Source organism: Coregonus lavaretus (assembly GCF_964263955.1).
Source record: "Coregonus lavaretus genome assembly, chromosome: 23".
Classification (NCBI taxonomy): Eukaryota; Metazoa; Chordata; class Actinopteri; order Salmoniformes; family Salmonidae; genus Coregonus; species Coregonus lavaretus.
In genome coordinates this window covers 8604586-8622737 of record NC_140010.1, presented here as the reverse complement: position 1 = coordinate 8622737, position 18152 = coordinate 8604586, and the positions used below count along the sequence as shown (strand labels likewise).

At 41.8% G+C, this 18152-nt stretch overlaps 1 protein-coding gene across 1 annotated transcript in view; it reads left to right on the top strand.

Annotated features, from left to right (window-relative positions):
* Nucleotides 1-7113: 7113 nt before the first annotated feature.
* The window catches only part of LOC311099091 (uncharacterized protein), a gene marked incomplete at its 3' end in the record, with an annotated part of 25739 nt that continues 14700 nt past the window's right edge, over nt 7114-18152 (top strand). The window contains exons 1-6 of the mRNA XM_084139720.1: nt 7114-7170; nt 9714-9870; nt 9986-10036; nt 10349-10421; nt 10780-10883; nt 11250-11339. Of these exons, the coding sequence (XP_083995846.1) occupies nt 7124-7170; nt 9714-9870; nt 9986-10036; nt 10349-10421; nt 10780-10883; nt 11250-11339 (522 nt within the window). The 5' untranslated portion in view covers nt 7114-7123. The remainder of the gene's footprint in view (nt 7171-9713; nt 9871-9985; nt 10037-10348; nt 10422-10779; nt 10884-11249; nt 11340-18152) is intronic.

Here is an 18152-nt window from a genome sequence, read left to right as displayed (position 1 = left end):
TGTCTCGGAGCTCTACAGACAATTCCTTCGACCTCATGGCTTGGTTTTTGCTCTGACATGTACTGTCAACTGTGGGACCTTATATAGACAGTTGTGTGCCTTTCCAAATCATGTCCAATCAATTGAATTTACCACAGTTGGATTCCAATCAAGTTATAGAAACATCTCAAGGATGATCAATGGAAACAGGATGAACCTGAGCTCAATTTCGAGTGTCATTGCAAAGGGTCTATTTTTTATTTTTTATAAATGTGCAAACATTTTGAAAAACCTGTTTTCGCTTTGTCATTATGGGGTATTGTGTGTAGATTGATGTGGAATTTTTTTTATTTAATCCATTTTAGAATAAGGCTGTAACGTAACAAAATGTGGATAAAGGGAAGGGGTCTGAATAGTTTCCGAATGCACTGTATGTATAAATATGTATAAAGATAAGCATTATCATTAGATTATAGAAGTAACTCTGGTAGGCCTGAAACAGACTTCCTCACCTCAAGTTCAGTTGGAGCGCCGGGGCGCACTGCCTTCATATCATAGGCCTGCAGTAGCTAAAGCTTAATAATAGCCACACCATACCAAACCTTCACAAACGTTTCAAAAATGTATCAAAATTAAGTCAAGCCATTGTTTACAAGGACAATATGAGCAGAAGTGAATATAAACCAGGTGAAAAAATGCACTACCCTCCCCTTCGCCCAGTTTAAAAACCACACCACCCTCCCCAAAGCAGAAAAAAACCTTCCCACCAGTAAATTTGGATCATTCCCTAAGCCAACTTTTGGCCAGGCTAAAATATTTGGCTCTCTCTCTACATCAACTGGAGAAAAGCTAGCCAAGTTAACTTACTTCTGTTGAAACAGGACAAAACAAAGGCTACAAAACATTTCCATACAAACAACAGTTCTTATATAACGATAGGAGGTGGCTATTATTATTACTATCTGACAGATAGCTAGAGGCTAGAGCTGAACTTGCTGTGGTAGCTATACTAGCTAGCTAATTCATTCTCCTCAGTCGAGAGGGTGATGAAACATTAGCTAACGTTACATGTCAGTTACACTACTAGCTCAGCACTGGGAATAAACACCAGTTTTGTTTTTTTCTCTTAAGTTAAACAGCAGTTACCTTGCCAGCTACATCAGTCAACTAAAGAATAGCCAGTTTCTGCTCTGCTTGCTTTTACAACTCGGAGAAAGAGAACAGCACATAGGCCTACACACTAACAGCAGCTGACTGTATTCAACTCTACCATGCCGATCCAGCCAGCCTTTCAGAAGCTTTGCCCCACTCTGTGGGGGCAACATGGTCCTAAATCCAGCCGTCTGAAACCTCCAAACAGCCTACCGACCGCTCTGAGGTGTCTGCATGGTCCTAAAGCACACCGTTGCCACGTTTGTATCACAATGCAATGATAAAACTGAGGGGGACAAAAATGCAATTTCAGAATGTGGGGGGTCATGACATAATGTTGTACCATGAGCACAGTAGGGTTTGAGTTATGATACAGAAAACGTACAGAACACCAGGACACACACACACAAATGCTAACCTCCCATGTTATTGTAATGGTGAGAGGTTAGCCTGTCTTGGGGGTATGATATTTGTGCGTCTATAACTTTCTCACTCATCATTATTCACGATTCATTCAGGATTATCCATAATCATGGTAGCATCCACATTAATGTAGAAGTGTTTAGAAACATATTATATTCTTATTTATAATAAAAGTGACTCCAAAATGACACAGAAAATAATCTGAAACACAACTAAAACAAACAGCAAATGCATCCAACAAGTTTGTATAGTCACAAGCTTAAAGTAGCTATTGCGTGCTATGAATATGGGAACAAATACTTAACTTTTTACTACTTTATTATACATATAAGTGAATTTGTCCCAATACTTTTGGTCCCCTAAAATGGGGGTCTATGTACAAACTGTGCTGTAATGTTTTAATGGTTCACCCGATATGGATGAAAATACCCTCAAACTAAAGCTGATGGTCTGCACTTTAACCTCATAGTCAGTGCATCCTTTCAAATCCAAAGTGCTAGAGTACTGAGCCAAAACAACAAACAATTAGTCACTGTCCCAATACTTTTGGAGCTCACTGTAAATGTACAGAAAACCCTATTGAATGATAACTCCATGAGAAAATCTGTTGGCAAATTCAGCAAGTGGGAGGGTTTTCAGCAGTTGAATTCAATTGATTCACCTGCATATGGTAAGTCTGAATACCATCTATTGAGAAGGGCTTAAATCAAAATGTGTAAAACAGGAATAGATTTCCTAAGTCTGAATCGGGCCTTTATACAGCAACCCAATCTGTGTCTCTGTTAGTAGGAGACTTTCACAGCCTATTGTGTGTGTGTCTATAGGAGGGTATTTAAAAAGGAATAGTTTCACCATATTAAAACGAGAGTTCAGTTCACGTAGGGCTTTGGCGGCGTACAATTTTGTCAGCCGGTTATTGTCATGGAAAAGACTGCCGGACTCACAGTAATTTACCATTAATTAACATAAACACGTTTAGCATCTCTAGGCCTCCATGCATAAAATCTGCTGATGCTTCGCCTTTGGAACATCTACATTTAAAAAAGTTGAATAAATAAATGTAATATACACCATCTCAATAAATCCATTATGTATTTTAGACAGGTATAAAGAAACATTATGATATGAAGAAAATGTATTTCAGAAGAACAGAATATGAGTTGGCCTACTGTATGTTATCTGTCTATGCACCATGCCATAGGCTGGAGGCTTGTTCATTTAGCTGATAAGATATGCTTATAAGTCCCATGACATTATTTTATATTATATGATTTTAAAGTAAGAAGAATATAATTTAACTTAGCTGAATAAAATAGAAAGGATATTTGACCCATTCCGGAGCGAGTGCACATATGAAGTGGCTATGTTGAGTGTAAAAGTGATCATTTGAATATGCTAGATTTAGAGTTATTTGGCTACTTTAGTTTTGAATGATACAAACCTTAGAATGTCTCAGAAATCAAAACATATTAGGGCTGCATGATGTGACTATAGACTATTGATGATTTGAGAACGTAGCAAAAAAAGCTTGCGCTCTGTTCCTTGCCTCAGGCTGCACACACTGTTCTTTCATCAAATGATCATATTTTCACCCATCAGACTATTCTCAATTTAATATTGTCTTTACTAATATGTAAAAGTAGTTTCGATTTAGAATGGCCCATTATCAAATGGGAAGGAACAGGGGCAGGGGAGAAAAGACGTCATCCATATGCACTAGAATAGAGAATGGTGGCCGCTTTCCCGCTGGTTCGTTTTTCAGGTTACTCCGGTTATTTCACTCCACACATCAACCACTGTTTGAGGAACATGCATTCTCTAGCTGTGCTATAGGTCATATTCAGCCCAAACTCTGTATGCCATGGCCTTTCCAACCCCGTTCCTACATTTACCCAGTGCTTCATTTGGGAAGCCTAGTGAAATCTGTTCGGGAACATCGATAGTAACATGTTTTCACAACAAAACATGTTTCATTAAACTGTTGACAACCCCTCTCTCTGTGCGCTGGAGAAAGGAATGAAGGAGAGAGAGGTGGAGATGGAAACGCACAGTGGTGAAATATTATGTAGCTAAAGGTAATGTGTCAACCTATTTATTATGAAAACAAAAAATTCCCTATTACTAGGCTATTCAAAATCAAATACAAATTCACTATAATTGTAGGCTTAGCCGCCATGCACAATCAATGAACCAACAGCATCGCCTAGGCCTATACGTTCTCTCCCAGACTCATGAATAGAACGTTTGGATTAGCATAAGGTAACCAGTCCATCCAGTATGCATAATAATACAGTCCACACTCAAAGGCCATTACTAGAATTTGTTTTAATTTTTTTGTATAGGCTAGACCAATTATGTACCAAGATTTCTTAAATCAGTTATTTTTATGTTTTTCTGCCATGTGTAGTATGCGGTAGGCTATGTATAGTATAAGGGCAAAATCTTTATTTAAATTCAGGTTTTTTTTCGAATTTGGGCTCATAGGCCTATGCATATGCATAAACTCTAATATACATATGGGTGTTTTGAATTAATCATCACCTTAGAAAGCACTGTCCATTTTGTTGTGTTAGACTTTGAAACAACATCCACAATGACCATGTTTTCCACTCAGTTTCAACCTGTTGTTGAACCTTATTCTTCAAATTGATTAAACACAGTGAGGTGAGTTTTAAAAGCACATACTTTTTGATGATAAGTGTTTGATGTGATTTGTCAGAGTGATTACAGGGAGGGACAATAGAGCCCTGAGTAGCAGGCCATTTGCGACCTGATGGTCTTTAGCGTGTTGGGTACTACCAACGCATGTCCAGAGTGCATATGAGGAGATTAGCATGACTCAACGGTCACGTGAAATTTTACTGCAGTCATGACTCATGACTACTGGTGTGGCGGTAATACGGTCACCACAACAGCACTAAATTCAGGTAACAGGGTTGACCTTAAAATGGGGGTGGGTTACGTTAAAATGAATCGCTAATCACATCAAATAAATAATAATCTTCAGAAATGACTTTGTCAAAGCGACAAACAACTAGAGCTTTACAATGATGGTGAAAACTTGGATACATTTTGGGATTAAGTGGGTTAAAATCTTTGTAGAAGTCACAGAGGATGCACATGTCAGAGGGACGTCAAAATGCTGCATTTTGACACTTTGGCAAGTCTTCTTTTTCATATTAAAATGATGTATTGAATTTTCCATGTGGTCTATATTGAAGGGGACTTCATTTAATATAACACGCTTTTGAAATGCATTATTGGTGCACAATTTCTATTTAACATATCAAAAGGCACTCGTTTAGTGGAACGACCCAGAAGCATTGTGTAGATTTGTGAGAGGGCGGTAGTGAATGCTTTGTTTATACAGTATGGGGAGGAATAGTCTATATGCTAATTATGCGCTTAGTTTAATTTCTCTTTGGTGTTTAGACAGATTTCATTGTTACTGGAAGGCTACAACCATCAATCAGTTGATAAACATTATGTAACAGCTAGTTCGATGATCAGTCCTACTTATTCATAACTTATTCATCAGGCTAGCTAAAAGTTTATATATATACAGTACCAGTCAAAAGTTTGGACAAACCTACTCATTCAAGGGTTTTTCTTAATTTTTTACAATTTTTTACATTGTAGAATAATAGTGAAGACATCAAAACTATGAAATAACACATATGGAATCATGTAGTCCAAAAAAGTGTTAAACAAATCAAAATATATTTAATATTTGAGATTCTTTAAATAGCCACCCTTTGCCTTGATGACAGCTTTGCACACTCTTGGCATTCTCTCAACCAGCTTCATGAGGTAGTCACCTGGAATGCATTTCAATTAACAGGTGTGCCTTGTTAAACGTTTATTTGTGGAATTTATTTCCTTTTTAATGCGTTTGAGACAATCAGTTGTGTTATGACAAGGTTGATTTATTTAGAATTCAAGGCACACTTAACCAGCATGGCTACCACAGCATTCTGCAGCTATACGCCATCCCATCTGGTTTGGGCTTAGTGGGACTATCATTTGTTTTTCAACAGGACAATGACCCAACACACCTCCATGCTGTGTAAGGGCTATTTGACCAAGAAGGAGAGTGATGGAGTGCTGCATCAGATGACCTGGCCTCCACAATCCCCCGACCTCAACCACTTGAGATGGTTTGGGATGAGTCGGACGGCAGAGTGAAGGAAAAGAAGCCAACAAGTGCTCAGCATATGTGGGAAGTCCTTCAAGACTGTTGGAAAAACATTCCAGGTGAAGCTGGTTGAGAGAATGCAAAGAGTGTGCAAAGCTGTCATCAAGGCAAAGTGTGGCTATTAGAAGAATCTCAAATATAAAATATATTTTGATTTGTTTAACGCTTTTTTGGTTACTACATCATTACCATATGTGTTATTTCATAGTTTTGATGTCTTCACTATCATTCTACAATGTAAAAAATAGTAAAAATTAAGAAAAACCCTTGAATGAGTAGGTGTGTCCAAACTTTTGACTGGTACTGTATATATATGGACTGTATGAAATGCATTAACTATCCCTTTACCTTCAAGGTACCAAGGATTTTGCTCTGTGTCAGTCTGTATTAGCGGAACATAAATGTCACACACACACGTGAAGTGCGGAGGCCGACACTATTTCACCCTTTAAATGAGTACATAAACAGAATGTTAGCTGAGAACGTGGGCCTCCGGGCAGACAGACTGTCATTAAGTAACTAGTTAGGAGAACGCTGTGCGATTCTCAGTGTCTGTTCTCAGTGTCTGTTCTTAGGAAAAACGTTTTATGCCTATTTCAAACATCAAACAAGAATGCTATACTACACACACCATTTCTATGAATGTGCACTGTCATTTAGCTGTACTGGTCTGGCTGAGGTATGAACTCCTCTGACAATGTTATCGTTGACAGTACAGCGATGCGTATCTTCTGCAGGGAGCTATTGTGAACAGGTCTGAACAGGTCTGAGAGAACCCGACTGTGACTATGACCTAAGCCTTCGTGATAATGATCCGGGCAAAAAAAACAGGCTGGGTGAACTCTGTCTACACTTTCAGTATGTATGTGTGCCCGTGCGTAGGTGCGCGATGTGTGTATGTGTGCACAGTACATGGGTGACGTGTGTTTGTATTTGTATTTTCATTAATGCATTATGTGTGCACTCATTTGTGGATGGGAGTAGGATTGTACACAACACCTGTACCAACAGTTACCATGAGCAGCAGAGGTGCGTGCAGGTAGCACTAGCAGGAGGCTCCGGCATCCAAAGCTGATTGGGTAAGCTTAAATGGTATTCCCACCCCCAGAAGCTGATAAGTGAAACCAACAATAAGCTTGAAGACGATAGGCTGGTTGGTAACAGGAGAAAGCTGTCTCTCCCTCTAGCCATCTATCAGCTGCCTCTCTGTGGGCTAACGCCAGGTAGGAGACTAGAAAGACAGTCTGGGTGAGTGTGTGAGAGACTCGGTTTACATAGTCAGTGCAAATACAGAAGAGTGGAGTAGAGCGGAGCTCAGTGGGAGTGCGTGTGGGGGAGTGTGTGCGTGTGCGAGACAGTTAACTACTCCAGACAATGAACATGAACCTGAAGCACCGGAAGTTATCCCTCGACAGCTCAGTGTGAGTATCAACCAATCAAACTTTTTAAAATAAGTCATTTATTATTATGCATTGCTATACATATTGTGTTTCTGTACAGTTCTAGACAGGTTCAGTTAAACTCCAGCTGTAGAAACCATCACCAGTGTTTCTGTTTACATTAGGAAGTTGGAATGTCCCTTAACTGAATCTTGGATTTTCTAACAGGATGTTACAGTATTGAGAACTGTACATTCCTTAAACAAACAGTATTACATACCACCTAGATTATAACACACACATAGCGGGGTTGGGCCATTCCACCTGTATTTATTGCTGTTTCACTAATGGCTTAGTCTGAATGGAGGATTCACAAGAGTGGAGAAAGAGAAGGAAGGAAGGGAACTTTGTTTTCATTCTCTAAAATGCATTGCAGCCATAGCCCTCAGGACCCTCGTCCAGCCCCAGAAATAACAGGCCGGTCTAGTCAGGAGCAGGTGAATCTGCTTTCTTTAGTGGATATCTATAGACTCAAGGCTTTGATACATAAAGATTGTTTTGAGGACTTTTCAATTATGTGATGTTTCTGTACATTTTATTTGGGCTTTCACATTAAAGTTTGACTTTTTGAACTGTAAATGTAATAGATTTCATTACAGTTAGGCCTACATTGTCCCGTAAGGAGTGGAACAATATTTAAGATGTTATGCTGGAATAGGATAAACAAAGCTATATATGTAGCACAGGAGGCTGCTAAGGGGAGGACAGCTCATAATAATGTCCGGAACGGCGCAAATGGAATGGCATTAAATACCTGGAAACCATGTGTTTGATGTATTTGTTACCATTCCACCAACTCCGCTCCAGTGATTAGAACGAGCCAGTTCTACCCAATTAAGGTGCCACCAACCTCCTGTGATACGTAGGATCTTAATTTAATCACCCTGTTGCATGAGAACTTTCCTGAAATGGAAATATTAAACTTGTAGTTTATTTTACGTTTAAAAGGCTTTTAATTTCCACTTTGAAATTTAATACTTACGAAAAATGTATCAACCGCTACAAAAATATCCATTGTCCACATAATAATAAACTTTCCTGTTGCTGCAGGACTATTTTCCTGATGTAGGAGACTGGCTCAAATTAAGATCCTACATCTGGACATGCATATTCAATGTCCATTGTTTGCTTTCTCCCAGCCTCAGGAGCTTAAACATAATACACGGAGTGTACAAAACATTAAGAACTCCGCTCTTTCCATGACATAGACTGACCAGCTATGACCCCTTATTGATGGCACTTGTTAAATCCAACTCAATATTAGGAAGGTGTTCTTAATGTTTTGTTCACTCAGTGTATAACACCTACTTTGCATGTGACATTTTCTAATGATCTGAATTGCAAATGATAGCGAATCTTCTTTTGACCTGGATGCCACATCTTTTTAACCCTTAATGACGCCCTCTAGCGATTTTTTAAAAACGTTTCCTTTTGAAAAGTGATGAAGTGATAAATACAGTAAAGTACACACACTAAAGGTTAAAACAAATATGTTATGAACAAAATAGTGTTTTTTAGACACAACTTCAAGGAGTAGGGCATTCAAGGAGTTGGTCTGATGGGAAGTTGTGATGTCTTCTGCCTCCCCGTTGCCTGAGGAACAATTAGAGGAGCAATAGAGAGCAAAAGAGTAAAGCCCCCCACCCCCCTACACTTGTGCTATGTCATGACTTACTTGGACCACCTATTGAGATGTGCCTTTTGTTAAGTAATTGAGGTGTTAAATGGGGGTGAAAAGGAGATTTGAGTGCCACTAAGGTGTTGTTGACTATCTTAATGACTACTAGCTAGAACTGCTCTGGCAACCATTCTTCCTTATGGTTGTCTGATGCTATCAAGTTAGCCGGAGCTGATGAGAATGTAAATAACAAGATATCTTCACATCTCTAACTAAGCAATAAGGCCAGAGAGGGTGTGGTATATGGCCAATATACCACGGCTAAGGGCTGTTCTTATGCACAACGTAACGCAGAGTGCCTGGACACAGCCCTTAGCCGTGGTATATTGGCAATATACCACAAACCCCCGAGGTGCCTTATTGCTATTATAAACTGGTTATCAACACAATTAGAGCAGTAAAAATAAATGATTTGTCATACCCGTGGTATACGGGTATGACAAATCAGCCAATCAGCATTCAGGGCTCGAACCACCCAGTTTATAATGACTTATATAACATGGTTGTGTAGGTTGCTTCCTGGAAAGTCAGGCTTGAATTGAAATGATTAGAATCGACATGATAACAATCAGGTGCATAGCTAAGGGTATAGTTTCGATTCTTGGTGCATACTTTTAAAAAATGTTTTAATTAATGTTACAGCATTTTTCACCAGCAGACAAAACATCTATGCCCATGAGTTTGAATCCACATATTCAATCCACAACTTTATTGTCCCACCAGGGGAAATTCTGCAAACCACCATAAGGTTTATTACAAAGTAAATATGTAAATATGACCTCTAAACAGAGTGTTTACAGAGCCAGGGGGCAACACTGTGTGACGGTTTAGTGTCCTGTTCCTCCAGGTCCCTGGAGAATGGTGGTGGAGGAGGTAGTCTGGGCCATAGGAGAGGCAGCCGCAGTAAGAAGAGCGGAGAGAAGACAAAGCGTCTAGAGGAGGCCCAGATGGAGATCCAGGAGCGGGGACACAGCCTGAACATGAGCAACTCTCTCAGGTCAAAGGTTACTTCTGAAAACAGGTTCAATGACTAGAACGGGCCATGGACTGGGGGAAAGTACCAAAGCCTATGTAAGTCCATTGATCCGATCTCAATCACTCCCTATCCACAGGTCACAGACCATAGAGGAGGACAGCTTCCACCGGCCTGATGGCGCCATCGCCAAAAATGTAAGCGCACCTGAAATATACAGTACAACACCCTGGATGGGGGCTTTAGACAAGATGGCACTGACAGACACAGTTGCACTGTTTCTAGCTCCTAGCCAATACCAAGCATTTCACTGCACCTGCGATAACATCTGCAAATCTCTATAAGCGACCAATAAACTTTTATTTGATTTGAGGTCCTAGCACTCCTTCTCCACTATATGTTTGGGCTCTTGGTTCTGGCTCGGAAATGTCTCCTGATTGAATGGTTGATTGATTAATTAATTGGTTGATTGATTAACAGAGCGTTAGATCCTTTCCTCTCTCTTGTAGAGTTTTGTGAAATACAACAAAACCTTCCACAAACTCTTCCGAGACATTCCAACAGAGGAGAAAGTAACTCATGGTGAGTTGATCTCAGTACATAGTGAGTCTGTAACTTATTTATGGTTTCATCTTCGTCGTCCTGAGATTGTCTGGGCTGTGGATTCATGTCTCGATTATGGAGGCATGATGGAGTCATCACAATCAATACTTAATGCGTTGGGACATTCATTATAATTCCACAATATGTGCTTTGTGCTCCTTGCTAACAACTAAACTTAAGCACTCACTTTGCACAATATTTAAATGTGCCCTCAGCTTCTAAGAAGGGCATACAGAACATCATAGTGTATTCTGGGGATAAAGGGACATCTCAAGCAGAAACCGTCTCTGTGTGTCTCTCATTTGACTCTGTCCTCTGTCCTGGTTGTGTGTTTCAGCGTTCACCTGTGCCCTGCAGAAGGAGGTGTTGTATCATGGGAAGCTATTCGTGTCTGTCAACTACGTGTGTTTTTACTCCTCCGTACTCCTCAAAGACACCAAGGTAAGAGATTCACATATAGCAGAATAGAGTAGAGCAGAGTAGAATAGAGCAGAGAAGAGCAGAGTAGAGTAGAGTAGGGACCCTATTCAATCCGTATTGCGGAAGTTCAGCTTCACAGCGTGATTGAAATTTAAAGGCAACGTTCCCACGTCAGCGGACACTGCATATGTCGGCTCAAGTAAACGCTGCATATGTCGGCTCAATCGGAAATTACTTTACATTTCTATCGCACAATCTGTAACGCTTCAGCGATACAGATTGAATAGAGCCATAGACTAGAGTAGACAACATACAGTAGGTAGAAGCAGATGCAGCGTTGTGGTCTGTGTTATGTGTTGTTGATGTTGTACCTGTGTCTTGTTGTAGGTTGTGGTCCAGGTGTCCAGCGTAAAGGAAGTTAAGAAGCAGAACTCAGCCCTGTCTATGCTCTCCATCCGCACTACTGATGGAAACAAGGTCAGAAACAAACCCACAGTGGCCCTGTTAGTATTGTTTGTGTCTGTGGCTGTGGTTGTGTCTGTGGCTGTGGTTGTGTCTGTAGTTGTGGCTGTGGTTGTGGCTGTGGTTGTGGCTGTGGTTGTGGTTATGGCTGTGGTTGTGTCTGTAGTTGTGGCTGTGGTTGTGGCTGTGGCTGTGATTGTGTCTGTGGTTGTGGCTGTGGCTGTGATTGTGTCTGTGGTTGTGGCTGTGGTTGTGGCCGTGGCTGTGGCTGTGTCTGTAGTTGTGGCTGTGGTTGTGGTTATGTCTGTGGTTGTGGCTGTGGCTGTGGATGTGGCTGTGTCTGTGGTTGTGTCTGTGGGTGTGGTTGTGTCCGTGGTTGTGTCTCTGGTTGTGGCTGTGGATGTGGCTGTGTCTGTGGTTGTGTCTGTGGTTGTGTCTGTGGCTGTGGTTGTGTCTGTGTCTGTGGTTGTGGATGTGGCTGTGTCTGTGGTTGTGTCTGTGGTTGTGTCTGTGGTTGTGTCTGTAGTTGTGGCTGTGGTTGTGGTTATGTCTGTGGTTGTGTCTGTGGTTGTGGCTGTAGTTGTGGCTGTGGTTGTGGCTGTGGCTGTGTCTGTGGTTGTGGTTGTGGTTGTGGCTGTGGCTGTGTCTGTGGTTGTGTCTGTGGGTGTGGTTGTGTCTGTGGTTGTGTCCGTGGTTGTGTCTCTGGTTGTGGCTGTGGCTGTGGTTGTGGATGTGGTTGTGTCTGTGGTTGTGTCTGTGGGTGTGGGTGTGGATGTGGATGTGTCTCTGGTTGTGGCTGTGTCTGTGGTTGTGGCTGTGTTTTTTTTGTTTTTGTATTCATTTTTATTTCACCTTTATTTAACCAGGTAAGCCAGTTGAGAACAAGTTCTCATTTACAACTGCGACCTGGCCAAGATAAAGCAAAGCAGTGTGATAAAAACAACAACAACACAGAGTTACATATGGGGTAAACAAAACGTACAGTCAATAACACAATAGAACATGTATATACAGTGTGTGCAAATGTAGTAAGTTATGGAGGTAAGGCAATAAATAGGCCATAGTGCAAAATATTTACAATTTAGTATTAACACTGGAGTGATAGATGTGCAGAAGATGACGTGCAAATAGAGATACTGGGGTGCAAATGAGCAAAATAAATAACAATGTAAATAACAATATGGGGATGAAGTAGTTGGGTGGGCTAATTACAGATGGGCTGTGTACAGGTGCAGTGATCGGTAAGCTGCTCTGACAACTGATGCTTAAAGTTAGGGAGGGGGATAAGTGTCTCCAGCTTCAGAGATTTTTGCAGTTCGTTCCAGTCATTTGCAGCAGAAAACTGGAAGGAATGGCGGCCAAAGGAGGCGTTGGCTTTGGGGATGACCAGTGAGATATACAGTGGGGAAAAAAAGTATTTAGTCAGCCACCAATTGTGCAAGTTCTCCCACTTAAAAAGATGAGAGAGGCCTGTAATTTTCATCATAGGTACACGTCAACTATGACAGACAAATTGAGAAGAAAAAAATCCAGAAAATCACATTGTAGGATTTTTTATGAATTTATTTGCAAATTATGGTGGAAAATAAGTATTTGGTCACCTACAAACAAGCAAGATTTCTGGCTCTCACAGACCTGTAACTTCTTCTTTAAGAGGCTCCTCTGTCCTCCACTCGTTACCTGTATTAATGGCACCTGTTTGAACTTGTTATCAGTATAAAAGACACCTGTCCACAACCTCAAACAGTCACACTCCAAACTCCACTATGGCCAAGACCAAAGAGCTGTCAAAGGACACCAGAAACAAAATTGTAGACCTGCACCAGGCTGGGAAGACTGAATCTGCAATAGGTAAGCAGCTTGGTTTGAAGAAATCAACTGTGGGAGCAATTATTAGGAAATGGAAGACATACAAGACCACTGATAATCTCCCTCGATCTGGGGCTCCACGCAAGATCTCACCCCGTGGGGTCAAAATGATCACAAGAACGGTGAGCAAAAATCCCAGAACCACACGGGGGGACCTAGTGAATGACCTGCAGAGAGCTGGGACCAAAGTAACAAAGCCTATCATCAATAACACACTACGCCGCCAGGGACTCAAATCCTGCAGTGCCAGACGTGTCCCCCTGCTTAAGCCAGTACATGTCCAGGCCCGTCTGAAGTTTGCTAGAGTGCATTTGGATGATCCAGAAGAGGATTGGGAGAATGTCATATGGTCAGATGAAACCAAAATATAACTTTTTGGTAAAAACTTAACTTGTTGTGTTTGGAGGACAAAGAATGCTGAGTTGCATCCAAAGAACACCATACCTACTGTGAAGCATGGGGGTGGAAACATCATGCTTTGGGGCTGTTTTTCTGCAAAGGGACCAGGACGACTGATCCGTGTAAAGGAAAGAATGAATGGGGCCATGTATCGTGAGATTTTGAGTGAAAACCTCCTTCTATCAGCAAGGGCATTGAAGATGAAACGTGGCTGGGTCTTTCAGCATGACAATGATCCCAAACACACCGCCCGGGCAACGAAGGAGTGGCTTCGTAAGAAGCATTTCAAGGTCCTGGAGTGGCCTAGCTAGTCTCCAGATCTCAACCCCATAGAAAATCTTTGGAGGGAGTTGAAAGTCCGTGTTGCCCAGCGACAGCCCCAAAACATCACTGCTCTAGAGGAGATCTGCATGGAGGAATGGGCCAAAATACCAGCAACAGTGTGTGAAAACCTTGTGAAGACTTACAGAAAACGTTTGACCTGTGTCATTGCCAACAAAGGGTATATAACAAAGTATTGAGAAACTTTTGTTATTGACCAAATACTTATTTTCCACCATAATTTGCAAATAAATTCATTAAAAATCCTACAATGTGATTTTCTGGAGAAAAAAAATCTAATTTTGTCTGTCATAGTTGACGTGTACCTATGATGAAAATTACAGGCCTCTCTCATCTTTTTAAGTGGGAGAACTTGCACAATTGGTGGCTGACTAAATACTTTTTTCCCCCACTGTACCTGCTGGAGCGCATACTACGGGTGGGTGTTGCTTTGGTGACCAATGATCTAAGATAAGGCATGGGCAAGTTGCAGCGGAGTGTGCAGAGCTGGTGGCCGGGGTAGGGGTAGCCAGGTGCAAAGCATGGCCAGCCGTAGCAAAATGCTTATTGAAATTCTCGATTATCGTAGATTTATCGGTGGTGACAGTGTTTCCTAGCCTCAGTGCAGTGGGTAGCTGGGAGGAGGTGCTCTTATTCTCCATGGACTTTACAGTGTCCCAAAACCTTTTGGAGTTAGTGCTACAGGATGCAAATTTCTGTTTGAAAAAGCTAGCCTTTGCTTTCCTAACTGATTGTGTATATTGGTTCCTGACTTCCCTGAAAAGTTGCATATCGCGGGGGCTGTTCGATGCTAATGCAGTACGCCACAGGATGTTTTTATGCTGGTCAAGGGCAGTCAAGTCTGGGGTGAACCAGGGGCTATATCTGTTCTTAGTTCTGAATTTTTTGAATTGGGCATGCTTATTTAAGATGGAGAGGAAAGCACTTTTAAAGAACAACCAGGCATCCTCTACTGACGGAATGAGGTCAATATCCATCCAGGATACCCGGGCCAGGTCAATTAGAAAGGCCTGCTCGCTGAAGTGTTTTAGGGAGCGTTTGACAGTGATGAGGGGTGGTCGTTTGACCGCGGACCCATTACAGACGCAGGCAATGAGGCAGTGATGGCTGAGATCCTGGTTGAAGACAGCGGAGGTGTATTTAGAGGGTAAATTAGTCAGGATGATGTCTATGAGGGTGCCCATGTTTACGGATTTAGGGTTGTACCTAGTAGGTTCCTTGATAATTTGTGTGAGATTGAGGGCATCTAGTTTAGATTGTAGGACGGCCGGGGTGTTAAGCATATCCCAGTTTAGGTCACCAAGCAGTACGAACTCTGAGGATAGATGGGGGGCAAGCAATTCACATATGGTGTCCAGGGCACAACTGGGGGCTGAGGGGGGTCTGTAGTGAGAGACTTATTTCTGGAAAGGTGGATTTTTAGAAGTAGAAGCTCAAACTGTTTGGGTACAGACCTGGATAGTATGATAGAGCTCTGCAGGCTCTCTCTACAGTAGATTGCAACTCCACCCCCTTTGGCAGTTCTATCTAGACGGAAAATGTTGTAGTTCGGGATGGACATTTCTGAATTTTTGGTGGCCTTCCTAAGCCAAGACACTGCTAGAACCACAGCCACAGCCACAACTACAGACACAATAGCGCCTGGGGGGTAGGAGTGATACTGGGGGAACAGGGCCTGGGTTAACCTCTACATCACCAGAGGAACAGAGGAGGAATAGAATAAGGATACGGCTAAAGGCTTTAAGAACTGGTCTTCTAGTGCGTTGGGTACAGAGAATAAAAGGGGCAGATTTCCGGGCGTTGTAGAATAGATTCAGGGCATTATGTACAGACAAGGATATGGAAGGATATGAGTACAGTGGAGGTACACCTAAGCATTGGGTAACTATGAAAGAGATAGTATCCCTGGAGGTACCGATTGAGCCGGTCTCAGCGTGTATGGGGGGTGGGACTCTCTGAGGCTGGTTGAGCAGAACTTGGGGCTCTACAGTGAAATTGTATAATAAGAACTAACCCAAACAGCAATAGGATAGGCATATTGACATGGGAGAGAGGCATAACGCAATCACAGGTGTAATTCGAGAGGGCTAAGACAACAACTGGTAATTGCGACGAAAGTTTGAGCTGAGGCTAAACAGATAAACAGGATGGGGTACCGTGTAAAGCAGGGGTGTCAAAGTCAAATGGACGGAGGGCCAAATAAAAAATTTAGCTACAAGCCGAGGGCCGGACTGTTCGAATGTTCATTGAACATTTTTTAAATGACGCATATAGTCTAGTGAACCTAATTGAACCTACTGAAAACCTAACAAATATATTCCAATATGATCAGATAAATAAAGCAATATTTTCTTATGGCTCTGTCAGTAATCTTTAATTTTCAACAGACACAAAAGACAAATTTCCTTTATATAAAAATCCCCATAACATGAACATTAAATGAAAGAAACCGGTATTCAAGGCACCATCAGTAGCCTATATTTTCTATTTTAGCAAAAGTGGGCTAAATTTACTTCAAAGAAAAAAACAATAGCAATTTTCTATCATCCACTCAACTGAAATATTTTTAAAATATAATTGGATTGAAATACAATAAAATAAAGTGCAAAAATCTATTAATCAAAAACAACACTTTGTTTAAGGAGAAGTAACATGCAGTGAAAACAAATATTAAACTTTAACTTTTAAACTTGAACTGAGTAAAAACTCTAAATATGTGATTGCACAGTAATGTTCACTTGTTTGAGGTTGAGGGTGATACTTGGTGGTGTCCCATCTTTTCCACAAGTTCATCAATGTTCGGGGTAAGGCTCTGAGCTGAGGAAATCCTCAGAATTGAGTGGAGGTGTTCAGCAGTAAGTCGACTTCTGTGTGATGTTTTGTTCAGGTTCATCAAAGAAAACAGTTGTTCACACAGGTATGTGCTGCCAAACATAGACAACGTTTGAGCAGCCTGGATGCGCAGCTGGGGCATTGTGTCGGGGAGGAAACGGGCGAACTCCGCAGCACCCACTGCCGCATATTTTGCCCTCAGTGCATCATTGCATTGGAGGTCAATCAACTCCATTTGGAGGTTTGGTGGTGAGCTTTCCACGTCAACAGCAAATGGGTTACCGAGCAGTTCCAACCTGCTTTTTTGTGCTTCAAAGTCAGCAAATCGGCGTCGAAAGTCAGCGGCAAGCATACCTATTTTATCAGCCAACTGTGCGCTCGGGAACGCACTGGTAGAGAGCTTCTCTTTCATGGTCTGGCAGCTGGGAAAGTGGCTCAAATTTTCTTTCCGCATCTGCGTCTCCCACAGAGTCAGTTTGGTTTTAAATGCCTTCACTGTACTGTACATATCAGAGATGACATGATCCCGACCCTGCAGCTGCAAGTTCATTGCATTCAGATGACTCGTAATGTCACACAGAAAAGCCATTTCACACAGAAACATTTCGTCTCGGAGTTGTGTTGTGTCTTTCCCTTTGCTGTCCAAGAACAGACAAATCTCCTCACGAAGCTCGAAACATCTTTGAAGCACCTTTCCCTGGCTTAGCCATCGCACCTCTGTGTGATAAGGCAAATCACCATGCTCCGTTTCTAACTCCGTCAGAAATGCCTTGAACTGGCGGTGATTCAAACCTTTGGCTCTGATAAAGTTAACTGTGCGCGTGATGATGCTCATTACATGCTCCATTTTCAAGGCTTTACCGCACAACGCTTCCTGGTGTATGATACAATGATAAGCTGTCAGCTCACCTGTCGCGTTTTCCTCTTGCATCTTTTCCCGTATCTTCGCCACCAGTCCGCTCCTGTGTCCACACATCGCAGGTGCTCCGTCGGTTGTCAAACCCACGAGTTTTTCCCAAGGCAGCTCCATCTCATTTACACATCTTGACACCTCTTCATACAAATCATGCCCCGTAGTTGTGCCATGCATAGGACGTAAAGCCAAAAACTCCTCTGTCACGCTTAGGCTGGAGTCCACTCCGCGGATGAAAATTGACAACTGGGCAATGTCAGAAATGTCGGTGCTCTCATCCACAGCCAAGGAATATGCAATGAAATCTTTTCCCTTTTTCACAAGCTGCTCTTTTAGATTGATGGACAACTGGTCTACTCTCTCGGCAATGGTGTTTCTGCTCAGACTCACATTTAAAAAGAGTTGCCTTTTTTCTGGGCAAACTTCGTCACAAACTTTAATCATGCAGTTTTTGATGAAATCCCCCTCCGTAA